This window comes from Ovis canadensis, chromosome 13 (genome assembly GCF_042477335.2).
Source record: "Ovis canadensis isolate MfBH-ARS-UI-01 breed Bighorn chromosome 13, ARS-UI_OviCan_v2, whole genome shotgun sequence".
Taxonomy (NCBI): domain Eukaryota; kingdom Metazoa; phylum Chordata; class Mammalia; order Artiodactyla; family Bovidae; genus Ovis; species Ovis canadensis.
In genome coordinates, this window is record NC_091257.1 from 54,960,012 (window position 1) to 54,975,664 (window position 15,653).

The following is a 15,653-nucleotide window of genomic DNA, read 5'->3' on the forward strand; positions in this document are numbered from 1 at the left end:
CATGATACTGAAAAGAAATTCTTAGAGAAAACCACAAGCTGAACACACTCAGGTGCTGCCCAAGGTCATGGCCAATGTGCAGGGCAGGTATAATTGTCATCACTACTGATGCCAAGCAGAACAGTTCCTCACCCTCACGCAAAGACCCAGATTAGGCTCCAACACACATGCCTATTCTCTCAGAAAGAAGTACCAAAATCCACTGTGGGGAAGATTCCCTGAGTCTGCGTGACAGTGTATTTAGTGTTCCTTGGGACCACAAAACCTTAGAGAAGGAAGATCTGGAAGGTCATCATTCGACCTTTCCATTTTATACACAGGGAGTAAGAGGTCAATCAAGGCCAGAAAGAGACCAAGGTGTGGACACAAATCCAAGCATCAGAAGAGAAACCGTGAGTTCAGGGTCAACGGGGACCCCCTGGACATCTGTGAGCAGACAGCCTTGAACGCATGACACCACACTGAGGGCGACACTTAGCTTTCAAGGGCAAAGTATTTTTTCACCTCGTTCACGCTACTTAAGAATGCAAATATATTTTTAAAGCTATACTTTCAAGTGATGTCAACAAGTGGCTGCCGTGGCTTAAAAATGTGCTTCCGGAATGTATACACTAGACACGCAGCCCTGATGCCCATGAAGGTGCGATCACAGGACAGAACCTCCTCTAAGCAATGACCTCTGAGGGGCAGGGGGCAGCTCGTACAGTTGAGAGTGAGGCCCAGAGCGTAGGGACCCACTGGGGACCAGCCAGCCCTCCAGGGGGACCCAGGTCAGGTGATGGGTCTTCACCCTGCACACGCTCACCCAAGACTCGAGTTTTTAAAAAAAAGGTATTTTATTTTAACGTCTTATTACTAAAAGGTTCTCTTTTGCTAACATCTCTCAAGCCCACAAATACCTACCAAAGGATATTTTTCCAAGGAAGAACAAAAGAGAACTGTTGTTTATTGTTTCTTTAGAAAACAATGTTCTCTCTGAACTGTGTTCCAGTAAATAGCATTAATAGCTGAACAATCTGCAATTACCACCCTGCCACTTATTGTTACACGTTAAAAAGAAATCAACGCACAAAAAGAGATTAATCCCCACAAGGAGAGCACTTCCTCCCAGAAACAAAACTTTCATTTATAATGCTCTTCTTGACGTTGTTTCCCCGTATCCAAGGCCCATCTTGATGGACCGTAACTCACAATCATGACTTAAAAATCTCTTATATTAAAAAAAAATATCCCTCCCTTCCAAATGTAGTTGAAGCAGCCTCCTCCCCCAAATAACTGTTAAGGACTTGAAACAGGAGAAGCCATCTCATTTCTTCTCTGCCTAAAGGAAACATGAATTTTCTCAAGAATCTTCATCGAGTTCTAAATAGTTAAAAGAGGATCTTATAGGTCAGCAGGCGAGATTCTGGTCGCAGGGAATCCCTTCTGCTATCTCGCACTGGGGTTTCACTGCGCTCACCTTTCCAAGGCCCCCAAGACAGCCGCTAAGACCCTACTTCATGGGACAAGAACCTCAAGCCAGACAAGCCCGTGTGGTCACGGATGCAAGGAAACAGATCCACATGCAAGGTCAGGGCTCAAGCCCCACAGTGGATGCCCCTTTCCTTAGTCTGCTGGTGTGGTGGCCTGGCCAGGTGGCTTAGGACACTTACCCCAGAGTGTGAGAGGCTGCAAATCCCAAATTGGTCACGCGCCTGGTATGAACCAGACACTGGTGTGAACCGGACACTGGGCTGGGAAGTCCCCTGGCCTGATCTCTCACCAGACAGGGCTCCGGACCTCTGAAGAAAGCCACCATCTGTGCCCGTGGGCTGACCTGCCACCACACAGGCTGTGCTCTGCTCACCTCCTCCCTGTCGGCTCCCCTGGTGGCCTGCGTGGGGGAACAGAGCCCCCCCGAGCCCCTTCCCACTGCACTCACACCTACAGCCGCATCCTTGCAGCCAGATTGGGCTCCAGACAAAATACATCTCGGATATTCTTCATGTTGATTCTGAATCAATCAGTTCACTTCACGTGTTTCTTCTTCAATTGATTTTCTTTTAATTCATTGGCTGTGCTGGGCCTTTGTGGCTGTGCGGGCTACTCTCTAGCTGTGGCACAAGGGCTTCTCATTGTGATGGCTTCTCTTATTGCAGAGCGTGGGCTCTAGGTGCACAGGCTTCAGTACTTGGGGTTCCTGGGCTCTGGAGCACAGGTTCAGGAGCTGTGGCACACAGGCATAGTTGCTCCGAGGCAGGTGGGATCTCCCTGGACCAGGGATTAAACCTGTGTCTTCTATGTTGGTAGGCAGATTCTTTACCACTGAGCCACCAGGGAAGCCCTTACTTTACAAGCTGAACCACAGGAACTGTACCTCCCTCCTCTTTTTTAGAAAACCAGTCCCACATTGGCAATTTCCATATAGTTCACCTAAAATACCTGCCTCCCCTGCTTCAATCTCCCTGGTTAAACCTTCACGTGTTTTTCTGTCCTTGGTTAAGCTGGGAGCTTCCTTTCATCCTCTGATGGCTGCCAAAATGCATGGGTTAATTCACAGGGCCTGGCCCTTCCCCTGCCCTGGCGTCCCTGCACAGCTCCTCTTTGCTGACTCTCCGGGTTGTAGTCTTTGCTGGAGTCCTAGGCACTGTAGGGTGTGACATCCCTGGCCTCTACTCACTAGATGCCAGCATGCCCCACTCCCCACTGTGACAACCAGAACATCTCCAGACACGCCCAACATCCCTGGAGCTCCCCCACGGCCCAGGAATCCCTGTTCTCCTGTCAAAGGGGGTGAGCTTGCCACTGAAGAAGGTCAGTGCCTGCTCTGAAACTGACAAAGCCAAAAGCTCAACCAGAAGGTCCAGCTCAGAGGCCACGGCCACCTGCTCCTCCCCAGGACACATGTTGGTTCAGGGAGCTCTCCTGTGATTCCTTTGATGCTCTATCAATTGACACATTGATGGGAGTGTCCACTCCCCCTGAGAGCCTGCTAAAGAAGATTCTGGAGACTTGGGCTTCCAGAGACCATGGACCTTCCAGAGAGAGGCCTCGGGGTAAAAGGACATTTTCTCTGCTGCAAACTGCAGGCCAGCTCATACACTGCATGGTGAGCGTATTCAGTAGGAATACAAGCTTTTAATTTTCCACATATATTGAGCTGCTATATTGCATTTTTATTTAATGTATGTCATGCAGACACTTATTAGACCCTGATGGCTAAACAGATGTAATTAGTACCCTTCACTGGTAGCATGTACTTGAAAGTCTAGACATTTTCAGTTCAGGAAGGGAAGTCCGACAAAAGCGTAGTGTTGGCCTCTCAGGTGGACCGTTCCTCTCAGGACCACCCCCTAGGCGATCACCTTACACCTTTTGAAGCCGTGGAACAAGTTGGCAGCACACTTGTCACCCCCATCACTGAAGCCTCCACCATCTGTTACCTTTCACATAGTTCTACTTTCCTTAGTTAGGTGTCAGGGGGTTTGGACTGCAGCTTAATGAAAATAATTACTGGTTTTACAGCTGAAAAGAGAAGGAAAAAGCCCTGCAGTCTGTTGTTTTGGTGCAGTCATCTATCTTAAGTCTCCATGGCCATTGAGAAGCTGAACCAAGTTATAATAGAATGTTCTTTGATGAAACTTGACTAATCTATGGCTTGTCCATTCTCACGAAATCTTATGGGAAACACTCAGAAACCAGTGGATGCTACCTAATACAAGACTGACTGTGATACAGACATTTCATCATTTGGGGTCTGAACAACAAGCACACAGTAGGAATTATTATTAACTTAAGGATACACGTCAGGAGACAACTGACACACACCAACTATCCTTGTAAATATTTACTCTTCTGTCAAACCTAAAACTTGAAAGTTTTGTTTATTGCTACAGCAAACCCTTTTTCCAGTAAAATACCACTCAATTTGACTAATGTAAATTCAAACTAATGGGAATTATATTTTTAGAAAAACAGAAGTTTGCTTTTAAGCATCTAATTACTTTGAAAAACAAACAGTAACAAAATGGGCTAAGGCAACATAAAATAACTGAGACTTTTGGAAGTTCTAGCTTAATAACTATAAATAAATCTACAATTTGCTTGAATTCCGACAGGATTAAAGAACACCTTCTCTCACGTGGAGAGAAAATGTGCCTGGAAGTCTTTCCTGTACATTTCTACTTCCCAACAGGTGAGAATTCTTTGGGGACACTCCTGGGTATACCCTCTGACACACCTGCTGAGTCTGCCCTGGTGCCACGGTGTCCATGGTGAGGAGGAGGTCCCATCCTGCCTTGCTCCCACTTTTTCTCAATTCATCACCTTGCTTTCCTGAACCAATGCTTGCTTTGAGAAAAAAAAAAATGAACACAGATCCTGCCTTCTCAGGGCACTTAGCATTCAGCCCTACACCCCACTGCGGTGCAATATTCCACACACAAAACACAGAACATACATGCACACAAGCATATAAATACACAGGGCTTCCCTGGTGGCTCAGTGGTAAAGAATCTACCTGCCAATGCAAGAGACACAGGTTCGATCCCTGTGAAGGGAAGATCCCCTGGAGAAGGAAATGGTAACACACTCCAGTATTCTCTCAGGGATAATCCCAAGGACAGAGGAGTCTGGTGGGCTATAGTTCATGGGATCGCAAAAGAGATGGACATGATTTAGTGAGTATAACAGCAACAACAAACAATATAAATAGACACACAGACATGTATACACACATATAAATAAACTCACACACACACATAAATCCTCACCAGGTCCTCATCCCCTCGCCTGTTTCTGTGCCTCTTGTCATCAGCCCTCCTGGCCATGGTCCACCCCACACAATCACCAAGCCCAAGCTTCCTAACGCGCTTGTGCTCAGCTCCCCATTATCCGTGGGACAAACTCGGCTCTGAACAAGGCTCTCTCCAGTGCTGCCTGGAGCCACGTCCACATGTCATGTCCACGCACACATCGGGCACTAGACCAACACCACCCTGGTTCTTGCTCCTTCGACGTGCCCTGAGAAACCCTATCCCACTTGTCCTCCCACCATCCTTGGAAGTCCTGCCGGATGCCCATTCCCTGTGAGTTGCTTCCAAACCAGACGACGTCTCGGGGTGTTCAGCATGGTTCCATCTCTGCAGTGTGGGCATTGCTCAGGCAGCCCTTTGCATAAGAGGACGGATGTTACAGACATGCATTGTCTGTAGGCCTTGTACCACCAGATACACCCTCAGAACCGTGCTGGTCTTTACTATGGTGGGGAAAAGTGCTCAACGGGAAAAGATCATTGAAGCTTTCACTATACTGAGGAAAGGACAACGTGGCCCTAATAATAAAATGCCCAATAATAAATCAGAGGACCCAGTAATGCTCAAGGAAGGGCCTCCGAGGTCCCCGGGCCCCCTCATCCACTTGACTGCCTGTGGTCAGACAAGGTCTCCATGGCCGGTGGGGGACAGAGCTCAATCTAGCACCCAGGTCTGGGAGTTCCCAGTATGAGGCTTGTCATCCATTAAAGTCAAATGCTGAATATATTCTAAAGTCATCTGAAATCCCGGAGTCTTGGAATATACATTTTCCCATTCTTAAAAACCTTAGGAAGCAGGCCTGCAATTCATCTTATTTCACTCATTGTAACAAACCTACAATTTAAAAAAAATGTTTTTTGACGAAGCTTTTAAGAGAGCCTTCTAAAGTTCCTCTACTGACACACATCAAGATTATTATTTAACCTTCCCAACACTAGCTGGTCCTTTAACTTTATAAATATGCACTTTATCCTGCTGGCACCAAATTAAAATCCCATGAATTCAAACCTGGGGAACAATCACTCCCTATACAGAATAAGAACTTTAGAGATGTATTAGAACTATTTCCTTGGATAGGAGATAAGTTAGGTCTCCACTCTGACATGTTAATTCTTCACTTTTTCTATAACTGAACATTCACTGATGTTTCACTATAAATATATTTATAAATTTGTGTATAGCTCATACGGTTCTAGTCATGTCTAAATTTCCAGCAAAGAACGATTCTTTGTCTGAGAAAAGGTGATGCAATCATTACGTATTGCTGCATGATACAGGCTGTCTGGGGTTATTAGAAGAAGCAGGTATGGCCAATTTACAAGTGTCAGCCCCGCACCTTGCTTTCAGGGCTCACTGCTGAGCCTCATGCTCACCGAGGGGCCCCTTGAGATCTCCTTACAAATGATTGTTTATTATTATATTATTCCATCATGTATCTCCTGAGAGGAGGCTGTAACATCCGTTAAGAAAATCAGGAACTGTTGTGACTTCTATGATAGAATATTCCTCTGTGCGTGATGTTTAAAACTATGTTTTCTTTAGCACTGGTAAGGAAAAGATGCACTAAAATGTATAGCAGAGTGAAAGCAAAAACGTTCCTAAAACAAGTTAAATACTCTTGGCTACAAAACAAATTTGCGGGGGCGCGAGGTGGCAGAGAAGGAAATGCTTCCAGTGCTTTTAGCACCTGAAACATTGAGCCACGTGGATCCCACACCACTGGTGCCTCCCAGGACCTCACCGAGGAAGCCAGGTTCTTACAAACGAAAGATTTCCTATGCCGAGTCTGAGACAACAGGGGTTTCTATCAGGGCATTAGAGGGCTCATAGACTGGCTAGAGGACCCAGGCGGCAACCCTGCCCAGCCAGGCACCCAGCCACTAGGGTGCGGCCCCAGCAGGGTCTTGGCTGCCTGTGATGGAGGGGCCAGAGCAATGCAGGCTGCCCCACCTGCTGTCTAGAGCCACACAGGCCCCTGTTGGGCTGGAACACGGCTGGATGTCAACTGGCCGCCAGGGTGTCCAGCCCTCTGGCATCGATTCCACAGTGGGCAGGTGTTGCCTTGGGTGGGGAGTGCCTGGAAAGGGAGCCAATGGCCAGGACACACGAGAAACATCCAGGTCACAAAGGCCACTGGACACGTCATTCCTCATATCTGACCCACAGCAGGGGGAGTGGTTGTTTCTCACTCCGTTCAGTCACTCAGTCGTATCCGGATCTTTGCGACCCTGTGGACTGCAGCACGCCGGGCCTCCCTGTCCATCACCAACTCCTAGAGCTTACTCAAACTCATGTCCATTGAGTTGGTGATGCCATCCAACCATCTCATCCTCTGTCGTCCCCTTCTCCTCCTGCCTTCATTCTTTCCCAGCATCAGGGTCTTTTCTAATGAGTCAGTTCTTTGCATCAGGTGGCCAAAATATTGGAATTTCAGCTTCAGCATCAGTCCTTCCAATGAACACCCAAGACTGATTTCCTTTAGGATGGACTGGTTGGATCTCCTTGCAGTTCAAAGGACTCACAGAGTCTTCTCCAACACCACAGTTCAAAAGCATCAATTCTTTGGCACTCAGCTTTCTTTATAGTCCAACTCTCACATCCATACTACGTTCTGAAATTCCAGGATGCCTAGTGACAGGTTTTAGTCAAATGGTTTTGTTCCAAAGTAAGAGAAAATATGGGGGAGGGGAAAAAGAACCCAATACCCTAACACATCGGAAAAATAAAATGGGCTCATTTGGCCAAGGGCTGCCCTGCCTTCCTCAGCATCCTTGGTGTCACCGCGGGAGTCTGTGCTCACCAAGTGCAGTGGCAGCCTCAAACTGAGTGCCTTCCTCAGTCTAGCCCCTCAAAGTTTCCCAGGGGCTCCCTCAGGGCAGCGCTACAATCATATGCAGGTCAGGGGGCCAAGGTGCAAGGAGGTCATATCACTTGTCTACTCAGAGGGATGCCAAGCCTGGAGCGCAGAAGGCTGGGAGCCCAAGCTCCTGTCACCCCTTATACTGCATCCTGACTTCACATAGCGAGGGGTCCGGAGCTGCAGCAGACTTTGCTAAACCTATTTCCCCACCTGGGAGCGGCCTCGTGCTTTTTGGTTTGTTACCAAATATGATAACACAACTTCCCTGGTGGCTCAGTGGTAAAGAATCTACCTGCAAATGCAGGTTGATCCCTGGCTCAGGAATATCCCCTGGAGAAGGGCATGGACACCCATTCTAGTATTCTTGCATGGAGAACCCCATGGACAAAGGAGCCTGGTGGGCTATAGTCCATGAGGGTGCAAAGAGTTGGACACAACTGAAGCAACTAAGCACACACGCACAATAATGCAACATCACAGATGAAAATGACAAAGACCCTCATTTCCCAAAATTTCTATATGCAAATTTGCAACCATAATTGCACTGATGTAAGCTTCACATTTAAAGGCGAATTTAACTTTGATGTATTTAACAGACAAATTGCATTAAGACCTTCAATCTGTAAGTCATTGTTAAAGAATAGTTTACTTAAATTTTAAGCAAAGAAAACTTTCCAGTCTTTGATATATGTTCTTAGAAACATAAAAATAACATTCCTTTCCTCAACTGTCCTTTTCCATTTCACACATATTGATCTGTCCATATGTTTTAAATAATGATGAAATTAATAGGAACTGTTTTTAATAAATCCAAACCCTAGCTCCTTTCATGTCCACATATTCAGAGGGGGAGACTGAGGTGAAAAAGCTGCTTAAGTATTAGGACAAACGAAGCAGAACTGGGAACAGCTTTGGAAGAGAAGCTGGTGAGGAACCGGGTGGGAGCAAGGGAGGGTATTGCAGGCAGGGATGGGAGGAGGGGTCCAAGGGAGGAGGACTCTGAGTGGCGGCAGGACTGAGGACAAAGCCCAGGTGAGACAAGACAGGAGGAGGGACGCGGTCGAGGCCTGTTTGTTTGCCCAGCATGTGTGGCGTTGAATCCACAGGAGAGACAGACCCTGCTGAATAAGCCAGGCTTCCCGAGAGCTCTCACAGCCCTTCTTCTGTGTGGCATTGGGCAAATGCCCTCAATATCTTTTGAGCCTTAGCTATTTATACAGCGGGTCATGATATTTGTCTAACTGAACTGCAGAGAAGAATCGATGGACAACATCACGAGTTCCCAGCCCAGGGTCTGGTACTGCAGTCAGTGGTGCGGAGATGGCGACCCTCCGCCTCCCCCAGCCCAGACACAGAGCAGCAGGCAGGAGGGAAGCCAGCGAGAAGACCCCCTGCACAACCAGTCCAGGCAGTCCCAGAGCCTTCCTGACTCTTACTCATAATGTATAGTTATTTTCGAAAGTCTTTACCATCTTAATTATTTTCTAAATCAGCAACAGGATCCATTTTTTTCTTAAAAAATTCATAGTCAAGGAAAAATAAAGCTATTTCAAAGCATTTTCTCCATCACACCAATAAACCATAAACTCCCGCTACACACATCTGACTATGGGACATGTCACTCAATAAGGTCTTGGTTTTATCGACAAAACTGTTGAGTAACTGGTCCAAACGATATTAAAAGCAGGTGGTTTGGAATGTGCTACATTTTGAATTCTGGCTGTTTGGTATATGTATTCCGATTACTTTTTTAGAATACGGAAATGACTGTATTTATTTATGTAACTAATTTGCTATTATATTAGATGAAACTGCTACTTCATATGGCTGTAACATAGAACATCATCAGAGAGATATTTTACAATTTTTTTTAACAAAAAGAAATCTACCGTTTCTGTAAGTGCCCTTATGTTTGAAAAAAAAAAAGATTTTTTAACATTTTAGATCTTATTTATAATTGCACACTTTCTAAGTCACTACTGACATGGTTTTGCTACTCTCCAATATGGGAAAGCATCTCTAACTTGGGCCAGACCATAGCACCAAGTTCCCCAGGGAACTGGGTCTCCCAGGAACTGCCAAGGCTCCGTTTGGTGGGTGAACCACCATCGTGCAGACAAGAGTGCCACCCAGAGGTGAGAGGAAGAAAGTGACCTTGGATTTTATTTGGAAGACAAAACTAACCTGTTAAAAATCTAAAAATGATTAGCTAGTACTTATTTCATTAAAAACTAAGGAATACTTTCTTACAAGGTTCTCTCTGCAAGAAAGAAGCTGTCCAGCGCCAGGCTACATAAAAGCATAGCACTTTGAAAACTCTTTCAAGACAGAAAGTCCAAGTCACAGGTGCACAGTCAATTAAGAAATTGAATTTAACTGTATTCTTTATAGCACACGCTTTCTTTGCTTTTTATAATTAATATAACATGTGTTTCCAGAAGTCACAGAAGTTCTGGAGCAACAACCATGACCTATTTAGACATGTGGACCAAAAGTTAAACTAATTACCGGAGACATTTCTTACTTAAATGAGAAAAGTCTTTCATTAGAAAGCCTTCTGCATAATTTACTTCTGGCAAAGGAATAAAGTTTATTTAGAGTAATTCTGTTTGGCAGACAGTCATCACTTCTCAAACATATACCAGTAATTGTTAAGGTTACAGCAAAATAGTCAATTCTATGAAACATAAAAACATGAGCTTCTAACGGTGGAAACGAAAGGCTGATTATAAAATAGAGATTTACGATATCTCTGTTCTCTCTTAGAAGTCTGGATGGTGGGATTACTACTAGCAGTGGGCCAGCATTTAAGATTTATGTAGTTTAAAATGAACTACAAAAGATCAAACCTAACCAAAAATAAGGCATACATTAAAGTGTTAAAATTTTACATAAAAACTTTGAAAACTCTTTTTTCTACTCTGAAAAATCCCGTTTTTGAAATAATGTTAGGGGTTCTCAAATGTTATAATATACAGACCTCATCTCATTTTACTGTTTCATTTTTACTCCAACACGCTTTAAAATAGAAAGGATTCTAAACACACCTATTTACACGACTTTCTGGAAAACTCATTCCAGAAATACTAAGTATTTACAGCTGACTTCAAATTTATTTGTATTAAATTCTACAAAGAATTCTACAGAGATTGTACAGCTAATTATCATTTCCAAGTAGATGTTTTTCCTGCAAAGCTTAGCAAAATACGCCTTTAAAGGTACAGGGTTGTTAACTGCACCTTCCTCTCTTGGTTCTGTCACTGAGGGATCTCATTAATATCTGTGAGTTAATTTTCTTTCCTATTTTTACCCTTAATCTTCCACATGCCCTAAGTTGCATCATTCTATAAAACATGCTTTCACCCGCAATGATGGCTCCAACATATCTGAGCAAGGAGTACAAACAAGTCTACTTAAACATCCCTATTTCTACACGCATCTCAGTTCAACCTGCTCCATAGATGTCCACTGCACGCTGCTGGAAACGTAGCGAATATGACAGAAACAACACAGTAGGACAGTAAGGCTATTACTTTGGGGGAGAAGCTTAATGACTAAAGCTCAAAGAGTTTAGCAGGGAATATTTCACAAGGGTTTTAAACAGGGCCCAAGGCAAGGCTGGCAAATTTGGAGAATGACCTCTTACATGAATCAAAAGGTTTCTGTGTCTGCATCATATATTCAAAGCATCAAATAAAGACAGAAAGGATGGCTACTCGGTAGTTCACAAATGACTCTAGTTCACTGATAAGTATTATCAATTTAAAGGGTAAATTCTGAAACATTCCCAAACCTATAATCAGTCAAGAGGAAGTGAAGTAATAGTCACTCAGTCATGTCTGACTGTTTGCAACCCCATGGACTATGGAATTCTCTAGGCCAAAATACTGGAGTGGGTAGCCTATCCCTTCTCCAGTAGATCTTCCTGACCCAGGACTTGAACCGGGGTCTCCTGCACTGCAGGCAGATTCTTTACCAACTGAGCCATCAGGGAAGCCCAGTCAAGCTATCAGTCAAGAGGACCTGGTGCTAAAATTAAATGCCTTCACATTTCTTAAACTCTTCCCTTTCCTTTTTGCCCCCTCCAATGCTACCATCTTAGTTCTTGCCATTAAAAAAAAAACAAACTATATTTGTTTAATTACTTCCTCATTAATCTCCAGGCCCAATGTCCTACTCTATCTTAGCACTGTCACATTTCTAAACCCATCCTCCAAGTAAAGCCCAGGACAATCTCAAGCTTCACAAATCAACCTTGTCACCTGCTGGCTTGATATTCAGATAGTAAGTCGAGAGTCAGTGGTCCCACCCCCTTCCCTGTCCTCCGCCCATAAGCAGGGGGCTTCTAAAAGGAGGAAGGCCAGAGGCTACAGGCTGGTGACTGGTGGCTCCTTTGGCCCTTCTGTTTCAACTTAACCACCAATCACATTTCTTTAAGAGAAATTAATTCCCCTTCAAGAGATGTCAGAAACCATAATCTAAGGTGAGGTCATTCTCGAGAACATCCTAACTCCTAAAACAGTAGCTTTCAAACATTTTTAAATGACCAAAGTCATTTTCTTCATAACAATATCTAATGTAGAACCCCAGCAAAAAGATGAGTGAGATGAGTATTTCTGAGGCTGACAACAGGCAAGAGATTAGATCACACAGAACTGGACAGGCCACAGAGTAAAATTCAAATTCGGTTGGTGAAATACGGAGTCAGTGGGGAGAAGCAGCAGCCTGGATGAGACACGTCAGACTCATTCCTGAAAGGCCACTGGTGCTGCTGCATGTGAAAGACTCGAACGATGGAGAATTTCAACCTTCAGGGGTACTATGATAAACCCCAATGTCACCTGCAAAAACACGACACGTACAGTGGAGGCGTCACAGATACCTGGTCCTCGCTGGTCAGTCCCAGGTGCATGACGAGGTAAAAATGCACCAGGAAGTCTGAGCTGGGCAGGACGTCCTGGCGCCGGGTCATCATGGAACAGATCAGCTTATAGGCTTGCAGTTTGCCTTCCTTATAATCGTCAGGCAGCGTCGTCGCCTGCCAAGGAGACGTTCAGAGATTTAATCAACCCCAGATGCAGATGCCTTTTGTCCTTTCATTTACTTCTCAGTTGTCCACAAAGTTGTTTATGGAGATGTGGGAAGCGCTGGCTTGAGTAAGACCCAGCCTGTCTTCAAAACATGCAGTCTTGGGCAATTACATTTTTTAAACTCAATTTCAGAAAGGAAGGGGAAATTATAATAAGGGAATAAACACATATTCACTTGCCTTAAACAGCCATGATGCAAACATTCTGAGCGGTGGGATCAAGGCAGGAGGAGATGGAGAAGACTGGTTATCCAGGCTTATTGCCAGGTTATCCCGTATCTATGATTCGAAACAAGGAGAATTTTAGGCAAGATAATACACGGTTTATCCCAATGACACGTCAATATCGTGCTCCACGGTCAAACAGCTGCTGTCAATTAAATTTCTGTAAGTTGAGTGAGAAGCTACAGCATTTACAAATATTTCTTTTATCATGAGATCTACTGTCTTTTTTAATTGTGTGATGGTTTTAGATCTAATGCAAAACTAAGGTATTGTTATTCCTTCAATCTTAATGCTTGCAGAGGTCATCCTGAACTTCAAGTGATAAGGAATAGTTTCATGAGTTATACTGTATAAACACAAATCACATTTTTGGAAAAAGAAAAAAGTACTAAAATGGGGAAAACATATATTGTAAACAAAAACCAACCCTAGGATGAAAATTGTATGTATTCTTTTACAAACAAAGGACAACAGATTGTACTTTTAAAAAAATTATCCTCAGAAATAAGATTATATACTAATAATGGCTTTCCATGTGGACGGTGAGGTTAAATTTCTTAGCATTTCTCTACATTCAAATTCTGTACAATAAGACCAGTAGTGCTTTTATAAAGAGAGTAACTACAACTATTGTATAATATCCCATTCTTTGATATCCTATAGTAATAGTTTATTTATGCATTAAATAACTTCTGCTGCTGCTGCTGCTGCTAAGTCGCTTCAGTCGTGTCCGACTCTGTGTGACCCCATAGATGGCAGCCCGCCAGGCTCCCCTGTCCCTGGGATTCTCCAGGCAAGAATACTGGAGTGGGTTGCCATTTATAAAAGTATTTTTTATTTTTTGATCACCAAATGTACTTTGTTTCAGTATCTAAACTCTTGGTCCAGAATATGTTCACAAGTTACATGCAACACAGTTTTTAGGTTAAGTGACAAATCAATGTTACCATACTAGAATGAAAGGTAACAATAGCAGGACATACCTTTGCTAGCTTGTACCAGAGTTCATAGAGATAGCCAAACACCCTGGCATGGATTTTGGGTGACTGGATATTATTCACATCTCCAAGGATCCCCAAGATTCTTCGCCACAACACAGCGGCTGAGTCTGGATGCCAACCAGTGAGGGTCCCCCCAGCAATTATACTGCAGTCATCAGCAAGGCATTCGCTGCTGTCTGTGAGGTAAAACGCGTGTTAACACAATTTTTATTTCATTGTTACAGACTTTTATCTTTAATGCAAATGACCCATGCTTGAACATGTATGCAAATTCAGAGTAAAACAATTGAGATGAGGTGTGAAATGGCTGACAACTTGGAAGGACAGGGAAGTGAGACTGATGAGGAAATGTCAGGTGACTCTGATTCTTCCATCTAAAAGGGTGACAACCCAGAGATGACGAGACAGTTCCTAGAGACCCTGAGAAGGTCTTCATAAGCAGTGGAGAGGAAGGAGAACTAGAGCAGAAGGCGGAGGGAGCAGGGTCACGAGGAAAAGTGGCCAGGACTGCTTCGCGGCGGAAGTGACATCTGTGGTGCCTGACACTGTTAACTCAGGTTTGTGGGATGTATAATTTGCTTGTAACAAGTTTTATCCTTCTTGGATTCAAGGAGCTATAAGAAATGTGTATGATCATGTAGCTGTCACATACACCACCTCCATAACTGACTTGAAACTTCCTCTTCATTCCACCAGGGCCCCTATGCAGTCGGTTCCCGCCCCGAACCTCTGTTCCAGACAACCACTGCCATTTCCTATCCTTACAGCATTGCCTTTTCCAGAATGTCAGATAAATGGAGTCCTTTAGTAAGTAACCTTTCCATCTGGTTTCCTTCGCTTAGCATAAGGCATTTATTTGAGAGATTCATCCATGCGGTTGTGTATCCACAGGCGTCATAGTTTATCCAATCACCTGATGAAGGACACTGGATAGTTTCTGGTTTTGGTCTGATTAGACCTAAAGCTACAAATGTGTACAGGCTTTTGTGTGAACACATATTTACCCTTCTCATCTATAAGACCAGAATCACAAAATGGTATGTGATATTTCTTCTCCTTTAAGTGGCTGCATGTTCCTAAATGCCTCAGAAAGTGTGTCCTCATATGTCTGAAAGTCTTGGTTCTCTGACTGGTAAATTCATAGCTTGGCTGGGTATAGAATTCTGTGATGGAAAAGCTTTGCTTGTTTTCCTACAGTTCCCTTTATAATCTTAGATTCAAAAATAATTATGATAATTGAAACATTTGTGTGAAAAATTTTTGACTCTGGAGAGCTACAACATATCTGGAACAGGTTGAAAAGATGGCTTCTCTTTTATTTGAAGCTTCAGTAAAGCTAGGAATTGTCCTCTACTTTTATAAATCTATTAGAATTAACCTATTGAATTGTTTTTAATTTTTATGTTGTTTCTATTGCTTTCTTCCTTTTTTCACTACCAGTATTTCTTCCTTGATCAATCTTGCCTATTTGCCTATTTTATTGATGTTTTTAAAGAGTGCTCTTTGCTTTTTCTATTGCTTTGTAGTACATGTATAGAAGCTGATTTTAAAAAGATACTAACAAACATCCACCACCATGGAGGATCATTCCAGGTGCATGTGCTGTTGGGGTTTTTCAGGTCCAACCACAGAAATGGAAGCACAGTCTACGGATGCGAGGAAGGACCAGAGCCAGCCAGGAGCAG

At 43.9% G+C, this 15,653-nt stretch overlaps 1 protein-coding gene across 9 annotated transcripts in view; it reads right to left on the minus strand.

Moving 5' to 3' along the window:
- The window catches only part of RALGAPA2 (Ral GTPase activating protein catalytic subunit alpha 2), a 277,106-nt gene that overhangs the window by 141,900 nt on the left and 119,553 nt on the right, over positions 1-15,653 (minus strand). For all 9 annotated transcript variants that reach the window (XR_011248179.1, XM_069547852.1, XM_069547851.1 and 6 more), the window contains 3 exons: positions 13,951-14,144; positions 12,923-13,021; positions 12,536-12,691 (listed from right to left, as the gene is read on the minus strand). Coding sequence is in view for 8 of the 9 variants with exons in the window: in XM_069547852.1 (XP_069403953.1) it covers positions 12,536-12,691; positions 12,923-13,021; positions 13,951-14,144 (449 nt within the window). In the remaining variant the exon portion in view is untranslated. The remainder of the gene's footprint in view (positions 1-12,535; positions 12,692-12,922; positions 13,022-13,950; positions 14,145-15,653) is intronic.